General features: G+C 32.7%; 1 protein-coding gene across 2 annotated transcripts; it reads left to right on the top strand.

Moving 5' to 3' along the window:
• The first annotated feature begins 203 nt into the window (after positions 1-203).
• LOC126810566 (BTB/POZ domain-containing protein 10) lies at positions 204-13,358 on the top strand. 2 transcript variants are annotated; one of them, XM_050535705.1, is made up of 10 exons: positions 204-318; positions 3,275-3,469; positions 3,708-4,115; positions 4,404-4,506; positions 5,385-5,505; positions 6,577-6,674; positions 8,679-8,778; positions 10,156-10,266; positions 10,644-10,697; positions 11,111-13,358. In XM_050535705.1, the coding sequence occupies exons 2-10, from the start codon at positions 3,357-3,359 to the stop codon at positions 11,362-11,364; spliced, it is 1,362 nt and encodes a 453-aa protein (XP_050391662.1). In that variant the 5' UTR covers positions 204-318; positions 3,275-3,356; the 3' UTR covers positions 11,365-13,358. The 2 variants fall into 2 exon arrangements, with proteins under 2 accessions (XP_050391662.1, XP_055954902.1); XM_056098927.1 differs by lacking the exons at positions 204-318; positions 3,275-3,469; positions 3,708-4,115; positions 4,404-4,506; positions 5,385-5,505 and adding an exon at positions 5,535-6,173.
• Positions 13,359-13,649: the final 291 nt, after the last annotated feature.

Here is a 13,649-nt window from a genome sequence, read left to right as displayed (position 1 = left end):
AATTGGAATACAAAATAAGGTCCATAACAAAACACAAGTAATGCGTATACTGTTATAATTTTTCGTGAATAAAATTATTTTGTATTATTATAGCGCTCACACTGAGGTCATCATGCTTTACGACGAGGATCGATCAACCGTGTCGTCAAAATGGAAGTGCGGTTGATGGGCGTGGAATTTGATGAAGGTCAAGGTTGGGCTATCCCAGAATTCTGCATAACAAAATGGCGTGTTTTTATGGTTGATGATATCAATCGAATTACACACCATTTTCTACATTCCACGTTTATTACTAACCCTTAGTAAGATTTCTAAATGGTAAGTTAATATATATATGTTGTTTAAGTGTCGGGAATATTTTGATATACCGACGGATTTTTCCCAACTTTGTGAAATCAATACTCGATCGGAATTCACATTTATTTCTGTTTTACTAGTTTTGTGAATGACATACCAATCTCTGAATCTGCATCTGGCTATCATCATTATGATTCATTCGACATTCATTCAGACGTCTGTGGTCAACTCTTACATCAAAGAAATTCAGATGTCACAAATTATACCTAAGCATAAATATATATATATATATATATATATATTTATATACAAACAAATGATCATCAGGTTCAAACACCGATCTTTTATTCTATATCTATAGTCACGAAGACTTACTAAAACTGTTGGACTAGGCCTATTTATTATAAATAAATAATGTTGTTGTTCTTTATTACAATTTTAACGTGCACATTAATTATGGACAATTTGATATAATTAAGAGTATTTACGCATGAAGGGGGTATTAAATGGGAAAATACTTAGAAAAAAGTTATTTTTTAGTTTGTGTATTATAGGAAATCTGTTTGATTACATGTATGATTGTATGTTTTTGTCATTTCGGACCCGCGTCATTTCAGACTTACAACATTTCAGACTCAAAAAAAATATGGCCCTGACGTTTTAGAATCGGGCAGGTGACATTTCAGACTTGGGTAGGTGACATTTCAGACTCAGGAATAATTTGAAAGGAATGGTTGAACACAACTGTCAGATCAATCTATAAACCAAAAATGATTTGATGAAAAATAACATGCAGGTAAAATTTACTGCTCGCAATCAAGTACAGCACATGGAATCGTGGATCAAGCACTGTATAGATCTCTCAAGGGAACTGCAAAATTTTCAATGTTGAATGTTTATGAAAAGAATGTCTCATTTCTTTATATCTGTAATATGTTAAAGTAGCTGATTAATTTATTAGAAATAGGCCAGTTCAAAACACGAAAAAAATATTAACTTGAAACATGTGGTTATTAAAAGACTCTACCAAACGATAAAACATAGTTGCACTTACGGTTCTTATCATCGTTTCCCGTAAAAGTAATTTATTTTTTTTAAAAAAGAGTAATATGCTGTGTTTTTACAAGCCTCTAGAATTTTTTAGCGATAATCTGTAAGCTAAACGTTGACATGCATTCATTGACCAGCTTACCATAGATAGCAGTACCAATCGATAAATTAGTGCGTACAAAGAAAATTCTTTTTGAAAAATATTAGAAATGGCAACGATCAAAGTGGGATGATTAAAGCTGATTAATCGATAATCCCTATGTAGTATGCGCAAAGAAACCTTACAGTTCTTTACTGGATGAGGAAAAACGTTGTCAATCGGCGATAATGGAGGCTGTGTGTTGATTCGATTATTCCGACTCCTGTAAAAGACATTTAGGCTTTCACAATTATAAAAACATTAGCAGTATTACTAAATATACACAAATTTTCAACAATATTTTATTGTCATGTTCAATACTCGCCGATAAAACAAAATTAAATAGAACAAGCAGTGTAAAATCAGTGTTATCTTTTATTAGCGGTCTCAAGAATCGCCAATCAATTAAATAAAACAAAACAACTATCTGACTGACATAAAACGAAAAAAAAAAAACCCAAACAGCTATTACAAATATATCAAACAAATTTTCAACAGTCTTTTAATTATTCATCCAAGTCCAAAATGTCGCCAGACCGAGTCGGAAAAATCGTCAAGTAAGTCCGAACCGTCGTCAAACTGAGTCTGAAAGGTCGTCTGTGTTGAGTCCGAAATGACGCAGGACCGAAAATGAAGTGCTACCATCTGTTTCACGGAGATATTGCAAAAAGTCTCCTTTAGTAGGCTATAGCTCTGTACTGCTTTTAACATCTGACATCAAATCACGGGGCGTCAATCATTGGCTCAATGGCACGTGCATTTACATTACATAAGACATTACTGGTCTGGGTAGAATGGTGCCTTTTACTCGTTTCACATACCCATTTACACTAAATAAGAAATGTTTTTTACCTACATATACTTCAAACATCTTTATTTATTTTTCTAATACTTAGATTATAGAAAAAAATATTTTAGAATTTAATTTGTTGGAGGAAAATAGTTAATATTTGGGGGCTCCTTATCAGTGATTGTAGTGGCCTAGCGAATATTCACTGCTGATCAGTGTGATCTATAGGGTGTATGTTTTGATAGCTATGATTGGAGGATATTTATGTCTTTCTGAAAATAAATTTTTCATTTACAATACAAGAAGACTAAATTACATATAAAACGTCAGTGTTGTCTAAAAAAGTGTCCATTTTGAGATGGCATTGGATTTGTTTTTTATTTTGTCATTTTAGTTTGATCTTTTTAAAAAATTCATATTTAAAGTCTTAATAGTAAGTGCAGGAGGACCGCACTACACACAAAACAAAACCTACAAGATAAACCTGTGTACAAGACAGAATACATAGACATTGCAAGAAATAAACAACAATTATCAAATCAATGTTATCTAGGCCTGGCCTAATTAATAAATATCTGATAATCTGCTTCTTCTAATATTCAAGGTGGTTGGTATATTCAAACTTGGTGTAGCCCTAAATGTTTATATGACTGTCTCGACTGAGTTGAATATATTCTGGAAAAAAGCTGACTGGGTTGGTTTTGTTGTTTAAAAATGCAGTTAGGATCTGTTGGCTTGTAGATTGTGTTTATAGGTGATTGTGTTAAGTCTAGGGTTAGAGCATGATTAGTATTAAAACATGGTGTGATAGAAAATAGGTTAGATAATAATTTAATGTAATTTAAAAATCAGAATAAAATAAACAGAATGAAATTGTAGTCTGACTAAATTAAACTTGGACTTCATAAAATGTTTCTATTTTCAGAAATTTTCTATTTTCAGAAATAACTTAAAACGTTTCTATTTTCAGCAATAATTTAAAATGTTTCTATTTGCAGAAATAATTTAAAAACGGCAAAAATAAAGCTCAAAGAGTGGTTGAAGAAGATACCATCTTCGATTAAGTTCCTTTCATGTGGAATGGCCTACCGTAGACACCATTCTTACAGAGAACGTCATTACGACACAAACAGCAGTGATAGTGATTATTCGGAAGCAGATGAAAGAAAAAAGACTTGTATTAAACATAAAAGGTAATTTTGGTTAATCTTTTGATTTATATCTAATTGAATAATGTAAGCATAATTGCATACATATGATGTAGTGAAGAAATGTTTGTCTTGAATTGAACTATTTCTTTTGTAAAATAATATACATGTATATGAATGAAGTTCTCGCTGTACATCTTTTCTTAGAAAGTATTGATTCTTCATGAAATTTAACACTCAGATCATGAATAATTTAATGTATGAATTTTCATCTTTGTTTTAGTTCAATTGGTCCAACGCGATCTAAACCCTGTTTAGTGAATAGAGTAAGGTCGTTAAGTTTGGAGAATACAAGCAGCAACGAAGAAGGTCCATCAGAGCCCAGTCACTTGAGAGAAGTAGTGTCTTATTCATTGCCAAGAAGTCATCATCAGCAAGCAGCGGTTTTATCACCGCGTTATCCACTTTATAACACCAATAGAGATGACCGTTTTTTTTTCGTTGATTTTGTTGACAAGAAAATATCTAGCAATAATAACATGTTGAATCCACCTACAGTAGCTGTTAATCCACTTCCGAAATGTGCCAGTCCCCGTCCTGGAGGCGAACGGTTGACCCTGGTGGTAGATGATACCCGGTTTGTTGTTGATCCCGAGTTGTTTCGAGCTCAACCTGAAACTATGTTAGGAAGGTGATTATGCTTTGTATTTTCATCAAGATTATACACGCAAATTAGTGATCAACTTGAACAGAACTCTTATATAATGCTGTAATGGTCCTCTAAATTTAGTAACTGATCTAACTGATAGAAACAATCTTAGTAACTGCATCATTAATATGATTACTATTTAAAGATACACATTCGTTTTAACATATTTTCATCACTTTTTGCTTTGCATTTTAAAAATATATCTAGGCATGGGGCATTTGAAATTTAACTTGTTGCTTTCATTTATTTTTTTCTTCAATTTATTTGTAGAATGTTTACATCATCTCTTGAAAACAACTTTACTCGTCCAAATGAAAGAGGTGAATTTGAAGTTGCAGATGGCATTTCAGCTCCTATTTTCCGTTCAATTTTGGTAAGAAAATATGTATATGGGGCGTTTTGGAGATATTCGGGATCAAAGGTCAAATGAGGTCATTTGCTCTGAAAGTGAATACGCAGCCATTCTTGTATCACGAAAACATGCTGAAAATGATTACGGCAGACTGATTACCACTCGGCATTGTATTCTACGCAAAATTTTACTCTTGGGTCTGGTTTTGTGCCCATTTGATGGACCCTGCACCTAGTCCCTGGTCTAATATTACTTCATAAAAAAAAGCTGTGAGCAAAGTAACTACCTAATTCTTCAAAATTTTGAACTAGTTCACCTCTTATTTTTGATACTGTTTACCTTATTCCATTTTAGTCTTTAATCTGCCTCGGGAGTCGGGGTTGGGGGGCTGGATGGCCAAATGGTTAGCGTGTGTGTGTTGTGTATCATAAGGTCTGTCATTGAATCAACTGGCCAGATTTCGATTTCCCGGTTGTACGTGACAAGGAGTAGGGTCGCCTGTCCAACCTCGTAGGTTTTCTCTGGGTCTTCCGGTTTCCTCTCACTACTAAAGAGCCCTACCATATGTTAGTCCCGAAATGACCTAGTTTGTGTCGAGTGGACGTTAAACCCCATTTATCTCTCTCTTTAATCTGCCTCTGTTTACTTCTGTTAGATAAGAAATTAATGTATCATGAAATTAATGCAAGCCTAGATAAGTTCTTACCAAAAATTATTGCGACTCAAATAGCGATTAAAAACTTCCTGTTCAGTTGAAATTGATGCCACTGATAATAGGTCACACTTAATTTCATGCTCTTGTTAATTTTTTGTTTTACAGTATTTTTATTGTTTTTCATATAGTCTTGAGAAGTTTGTTTCTTCTTGAAATCATCTTGCATTGTTTTTTATCAATTCAGGATTATTATAGAACTGGTATTGTTCGTTGCCCTCCAAGTACACCAGTCCATGAACTCCGAGAAGCCTGTGATTACCTGCTCATTCCTTTTGATGCTACAACTGTGAAGTGCCAAAATCTAAGTACGTATGCTTATGTTTGATTAATAAAAATACTTCTCAGATTTTTGGTTTTTATATTCCCACAAGTAGAGCCGGTTTGTGTTAAAACTGATCTAAATCATAATTTAAGCAATATGATTTATTAATTATGAAATAATCAATAACCCATACCCCCCAAAGATAGATGCATATGATACATGTACCTGCCATTCAATACTTCTAGAGATATATCCGTTACTTTGTCTCCCAATTATTAAGATGGATTTTTGATCTGTGTTTAGACAACCAAATGGATTTTTCATATATACTATTAAAAATTCATTGAAAGCTATTGAAGCTTTTGTTATGTAGTGTGACAGTCGTGTTCCAAATATACACTTTATTGCCAATCTTCAAACTTGCTGTTTATAAAAAAATTGAATGTAGGTCAATAATTTTTTGCGAATAACACCTCTGATCTTTTTTTAAATTACAATAAGCAGCTTTTTTCTGCAAGAGTTTCAAAGGATAAGGCATATTTTATAAGGATGTATTTCATCATGTATCACTCATTATGTGAGATCATGTGACACCTGTTTGATGCTGTGTACGGTTTGAAGTTTGTCTGTTGGGTACATGGACTTCGTAAAAAAAAAAATGAGATCAGTTTCATTTAGTTGTCAGGGTGATTACATTTCCTAAGTGAACAGGTAAGTCTTCATTGACCACCTTACCACATGTTTAGCATCCAGAATTGTTGTGATGAGACTATAGGAATATTAGATTATCAGCTACATCTTAATAATCTCACAAAGTTGATTTGTAAGATGCAGTTTCTATGTTTGTCCTTGATGATATCGTAAAGGTGTTAGAATAAAAATAAAGCCACCTTATTTTCATGAATATTGTATCTGATTATGTTGGATGGCATTGGTTACCTATACAAACAAATTGCCAGTACGGTTTCAATTGTGTAATTTTACAAAAACAACAAATGTAGTAAGTAGTAATAGAATTTTTCATGGGTTTATGTACTGTTAACAAACATGTAAAAAAAAATTAAACTGTTAGTTATTTACTTAAATAAATTGCATGTATATCATCTCTTCTCAGGAGGTTTCTTGCACGAATTATCCAACGAAGGGGCCAGGCAACAATTTGAACATTTTGTAGAAGAATTGATTTTACCGGTTATGGTTCAGTGTGCTCAGGTATGTAGACTTACTAATACTATTTGTTTTGTCTTTCTCTTCTAATGGTAAGTTTTAGTTTCTTCAATTTGTTAACTGAAAATATATGATATTATGTAAACTGAAGGTAAATAAAGTATTTAGGAAAGATTTCCTGTCAGAAAGTACCTAACTATTCCTTTCAACCACATGGTGTCAAAGGCAAATCTGAACTTGGGCATCCCTTATTTATTTTCCTTGTTTTACAACCCTCCCGCAATGGGTGTTCCAACTTTAGATTCATTTTTAGCCTTCCAACCCTGTTACAGGTGCTGCACCAACACCTATCTCTTTACTATTTCATGTTTCAGTCACCCCGACATTATGTCACAATCTGACTCCCGACGTCATAGTTACCGTCTTCCTAACATGGATGCCTGTGAACAACGCGAAAAGATTCTCTCCAAACGATGTCCCCTTTTAAGACACATCAAGGAGAGGCATCAACCCAAAACATTATCTTGTCATGATTGTGGGAAAAAATATCGGAGGAAAGAATATCTCAGGAACAACCGATGCAAGGGGGCCTCAGCACCCCAGGATAGAATTGGGTACTTACTGTAGACCAGCTACAAAGAGCAATAAACACTACTATAGGAGATTGTCTGCGATATCACCTCGGTGGAAGCAAATGTAAACTACAACTAACTCACACACTATAGGAAAACTGGAAAATGTGGTCGTATATTGCTGTCGCCCCCGCCCGACAGTCCGTCCGTCGTCCAAGCCTTCTTATGAACACTCTGCAGACTACATTTATCATTTGATTGTTTTTAAATTGATATATGTTGTTAACATTACTGCGATGAAGACGCCTATTTAATTTCAATAATTTCCGTTATGGCCATTGTTTCCCTTTATTGCACCTGTATATATGGATCTTTTAAATTAGTGAAACAAAAAAGCCTATTGAATTTCAGCAATTTCCGTTAATTAGTTCTAGAGTTATATGCATCATTTTGAATTTCAGATATTTCTGTTAATTACGTCTAGAGTTTTGACCCTTGTTTCACCTTGTTGAACCTTGTGAATGCTGTAGCAACAAAAGTTATCATCCGATCTGTATGAAATTTATATGCATCATTTAAATTAATGAAACAAAGAAGCTTATTGAATTTCTGTTAATTAGTTCTTGACTTATGGCCCTTGTTTCACTTTGTCGCACCTTGTGAACGCTCTAACATCAAAAGTTATCATCTGATCTGTATGAAGTTTATATGCATTATTTAAATTAGTAAGATGAAAGATCCTATCAAATTTTAACAATTTCTGTAAATTACTTCCCGAGTTAAGGCCCTTGTCTCAGTATGTAGACCCTTCTGAACCCTTAAATGACAGAATTTATAATCTGATCTGTATGAAATGGTCTTGTAAATGAGCCCCATTGCTGTGGACGAATGTTTTGTTGCCTGGCAACCCACCTTTTCTTTCTTTGGTTGCTTTCTCTCCTCATCCTCTTAATCTTTAACCCTTTTGACCTTTTACAGGAGCTCTACACCTCCCTCTTTACCTGCCTTAGTTATACTGTACTCCCGCTTTCCAGGCCTAAATCCTTACCACAGTTTTTAGCCTTCCACCAAACCCTGCCTTTTCTGAACCCTGGTATAAGGCATATGCTTGAACCCCGCCTAAACACCAAAAACGGGAAAAAAGCCAGTCATACTGTACTTCTGCATTCTGTGCCTAAATCCCCACCCCAGTTTTTAGCATTCCACCAAACCCCGCCTTTTTCCCAATCCTGGTATAAGGCCAAAACACCAAACCCCGGTAAAAAGCCACCCATACAACCCCACCACACCTTGAAATTTTTCTGGGGTCTGGAATAGTATATAGAACCTCAGCAAATGAGTTTAATTAGTCTGAAGAATTCTATACGTACGAAACCAGTCACTAAAAATTGTGATAACTGGACAAATCGCCCACATTTATCTACTCTAATAATTGACTTTATTACATACATAAATGGGAATATTCTTTTTTTTCCAGCATGGTGAAAGAGAATGTCATATAGTAGTTTTAGCTGAAGATGATTTAGTAGAATGGGATGAAGAATTTCCACCTCAGATTGGAGAAGATCAGTCTCAAAGTAAGCAATATATTAAAGGGGAAGAGTAGTACAACCGTCTACATTTCATTTATCCCAATTGTTTAAAAGTTTTCCCAGTGTTAACTTAAATTTCATCTTTATTAACTTATTATATAGTCTGTTCTGTGGTGACATTGTGCTCACAATAATGCTGAGTTTTCTATTCTAATATTCTGTCATTATTCAAAAGCTATTCAAATATTTGATCGAATGAAAATGGACAATTTTGGGGTGGTTTAATTTTGTGGTGCATTTTCAGATGTTTAGAAACTACATGTATAAGTCTTTCAAATCAAGATATTTTCCGTTTTGAGATAATAGTTGATTTCATTGAATTAGTAAATATTTCATAGAAGAAAAATAACAGACCAAATTTCAGTAGTTTTATTTGACATCGAATAATGGATACTTAAAATTCAGTTGAAATAGCCTTGAAAAACTATTCAAATTAGATTTTTTAAAATATTCAAGTGCCATCTGATGTCCAGTAGTTGACAGAATGTTATAGATCTAAGAAAGGAGAATTTATCTAATGCAAGAATGTTTGTGAGAAATTAATACAAGTGGTCACAGGTTCAACTTTGTAACTTGTGAATTATATATGAATATAACTTACACCCCACTTATTTTTAAACCAGTTCAAAATTGCTGGGGTTTTTAAGACAGGATTGTGTTGCATTACACGTACTATAACCGAAACCAGTTTAACTGTTCTGACCACTTCGGTCGAAGGTTAGAGTTCACTACGTATTGGTAGTTTCATATTCTTTCTTCGGTTCTTGCACACATCTGCAAACAACTTTTTGTACCCATATTCTTGATATGTAAAATGCTTAAGTGTAGCAAATCAAAAAAGTATCGATTCTGGAAAGGAAATTTTGCATGTACACGGCATTATATTCTCAAATGGTATTACTTTGAAATAGATATGGATGGCGTCCTCTCCCCACACATAAATGAGGAAAAGTGTTTCGTCATCACCTCAATTCACCCCTCAATTATTATTAATATTATTGCTGCTTTTGATAACACTGGCAATGCATGTCCAAAGTGAGTGGAAGCCAGTGTTTTTAAGCCAACCAATTAAGATGGCCAAGATGAACCAGTTTAAAATAAAAAGCCTTCTCGAAGACAGGTCGCGAGTTGGGGTTTTTAAACTGGTTTATTTGCCCCACCTTTGTGTTTAGACAGACAAAATTAAACTGGTTTAACAATTGCCAAGGTTTTTAAACCAGTTCAACTTAAAGTCTGAATGGACTATAACATGTAAGAGTAAGCATGTAGGTGGATTTTTACACAATCTTATTACAGCATTTCTGTTAGACTTGTATTAAATATATAAGCTTATATAATGTTTAATTTTGTTTTATTTTTCAGTTATTACCAGCAACCATATGTGTCGTTTTTTTAAATATGTAGAAAATAGAGATGTAGCGAAGCAAGTTTTGAAAGAAAGAGGATTGAAAAAAATTAGATTAGGAATAGAGGGTATTTACATATTTTTCTACAAATCACATTCCATACTACTTCCCATCTTGTCTTTTTTTATACCTGTGCATGGCATAAGTATAGGTTAAGTGTTTAAATTAGAATGATGTTCAGAGATTGAAAGACTCGCACCTTTTGAATTCCTTTGATAATTAGTCCATCATGTCAGTTTCGAGAAGTCACAATATTAAATTTGAGTTATCGCTTTCATGGACTTTGTTGCTGTGTGAAGTTGTCGCTCAAAATTTGACATTCTATAAAGCAGATTTGGACACAGCTCTCAAACCCATACTTTAAATTGATATACTAAATGTATATATATAAATGGTACAAGAAATCAGTAAATAATGTACTTAATCATCATCTTAACATTTCAGGTTATCCAACATACAAAGAGAAAATCAAAAGACGTCCCGGTGGTAGACCAGAAGGTAAGTTTATAAATTAACTCATTAGTCTACAAGTTGAAAATAGCTAATGTATTATGTCTACACAAGTTAATTGAGTTTATGAATTAAAATGAATTAATAAGTTAAATTAGTTTACATGTTAAAACTTAGTTTACATGTTAAAACTTAGTTTACATGTTAAAACTTAGTTTACAAATCAGAACTAAGTGTACATGTTGAAATAAATTAGTTATCTGGTTGAAAGTAAACAAACATTAAAATGAATAAACATGAGTTAATTTACTATACATTACATGTTAAAATAAGTTAAAATAAACTTAATACAAGCTAAATCATACAGATTTAAATTATACAAAGAATATAATAAAAATACAATTTAAATAATTCTACTAGTAACTGATTATTATTTAAATTATTTTTTATTTATTCAACAGTTATCTATAATTATGTGCAAAGGCCATTCTTTAAGATGTCTTGGGAGAAAGAAGAGGCTAGGTCTAGACATGTTGATTTCCAGTGTGTGAAGAGTAAATCAATTACGAATCTTGCTGCTGCTGCTGACGCACAAACAGAACAAAGCATTGTCCAGCAAGAACAAGATGGAACAATTAATGTGATTCCACCCCAACCCTCCCCTTCTGAACCCTACCCAGGGGTACAGATACCCCCAGAAGGTGATGCTGAGTAACCATAATCCTGTTGAACTTTTTATCAATGTTTGTTTTGGATTTCTGTCAGATGCATGCTATAAAATAGCCATCTAATTCCATAGTACTTTACAAGAATTGAGTTGTGATTTCTTCTGAGTGTCTGATATGTTTCTCTGGTAAATATAAACCAATTGCATGACCACAGGAACCAATATTTTTGTAAACCTAGTAAAATGTGCATCAGTTGTTTTATAAATGGACTATCATATGAGGAATATTTTAATGGTGGCAAACCAGTAGTCTTACATGTAACGACTGTTAGAATATTGAACATTCTTGATTTCATCAGGTGCTGATTCAAGCATAATAAATACAAAATTCATTATTATTATTGTACAGTATTGAGTGTTATTCTGTTTTTTTATTTGTTTCTTTGGTAACAAACCTCCATGTATTGAAATTCAAGAAACTAATGTTAGTTAATATTTTTGGAGAAAAGTGTATGAAAAATTTTAGGTTATCATGTTCCAATGTAAATGGGCTGTGTGTAGTAGGAACATGTATTTTTTAGGCTCAAAGGCTCAATTTACTATTTTTGAGGAATGTCATGTCTCAGTTAACTTAAATGGTTAAAATAAACTACCAGAAGTTATTTACAAGGAGATAAAATCTGATAATCTTATCTCTATTAATCAAGTATAACTACCAATACTTCAATTTCTGTAATTGCAGTCAAATTGTATTTTATGTTAAGATCTAGTAAATATACAAATATATTCAAGTGAAAAACCTACATGTATTAAAGAAGTTGTGTTAAGAGTTAAAACAATTCAGTAGATCTGAAGTTATTTTTCCTATGTTTATTTAGATTTAACTTACATACTGCACTTGAGTAATTTGATCTGGGACCAAATTCTGTTGTATTATAATTTTGGGTGTATTGATAACCACAGCTTAATCAAATATTAACATATAAATACAGGTGTATTTAATTTAATGGCCTATTTATCCATTTGTACAGCCAAATTTTTATAACAATTTTTTTTTTATTCCTACAAGAAATGTTAAAAATATTTGATACCTTTTTAGGGTACATTTTGTATTCCAAGTTCAGTATAACATTTGATCAAGAGTATTACGTAGAGCCTTTCTAGATTCAGTTTTCTTAATATGTTTTATAGGTCGATTTGACTTTGACCTTCACTGCTACAAATTTCATCAGGATAATTTTACTAATTTACTATTCTCAGAGCCATTGTGCCATTGAGCAAGATGTGTCTTGGATCAATTTTTCTCAGGAATTGTTTAGAATGTTTCACTCCTCATCTAAGTAGTGAAAAAGTATGTTGTTAGTTTAGGCTTATAGCAGAATATTTTCTTTTGTTTGATTTAAATAACTATATTATTAGCGATTTTAAATATTGCAAAGCACTCACTGCTGGCTTAGTTAGAAATAAAATTCGACCTCTTACGTTTTCCTTAATTAAAGTATGTAGAGGTTGGGGGCTATGTATAATTATTGTCATAATATCCAAATTTGTATGTTTATAATTCTATATGTTTATTTGTTTGTTTATTTGTATTATTACAAGTTATATAATAAATAGTGTGTTGTTATTTGTATTTATCCATTTATATGTATTTTTAAATATTAAAGATGCAACGAAGAAAGGTTTTGTGTATGTATGAAAGCAGATTCAGTGCTGAGTTAGAAAAGACTACTAGAATTGTATTGTTAGCTGGCTTGGTCGTAGTGTAGGAACAGAGTTTTCTGATATATAATATAGGACTGTTTGTTCTATTTTTTTTCGAGATATAATTTTGAAGACTTGTTTTGTTGAACTGTTTAGATGTAGTGGTTTGAGTGCCATCCAACCTTATGATATTTGTCATACAATGAAAATCACGCTATTTTTTGTGTCTTATGGCTTGAACAATGATACTGTGTATCGCAATATTATAATGATGTGTTCACTTATCTTATATGTATATATTATCAAATAATAAAATAAATAAAAACAAATAAGAATAACCCTATTTCTTTAAATAAGTAATGTTTCAAGTTTGGTTCTCTCATGTCGTGGTAGATATTATTTGGATGGGACGGAACAACAAGGTCCACCCATGTACACATCGGTGTGCACATAAAAGAATCCTTGTCTAACAGAATTTGACGAAGAGTAGGTTGAAATGCCTTTGTCCAAGAACACCACACGTAACCATTGAATTTAAAGAAAACATAAAAGACTAAAGAATTTAAACCCATTCTCAAGATTTCTAAGAATGGTTTCCTCTTTTCAGTGTTTGGATTGGACAAAAAACC

The sequence above is a fragment of the Patella vulgata genome, chromosome 2 (assembly GCF_932274485.2).
Source record: "Patella vulgata chromosome 2, xgPatVulg1.2, whole genome shotgun sequence".
NCBI classification, from domain to species: domain Eukaryota; kingdom Metazoa; phylum Mollusca; class Gastropoda; family Patellidae; genus Patella; species Patella vulgata.
This window is presented reverse-complemented; position numbering and strand designations above follow the sequence as displayed.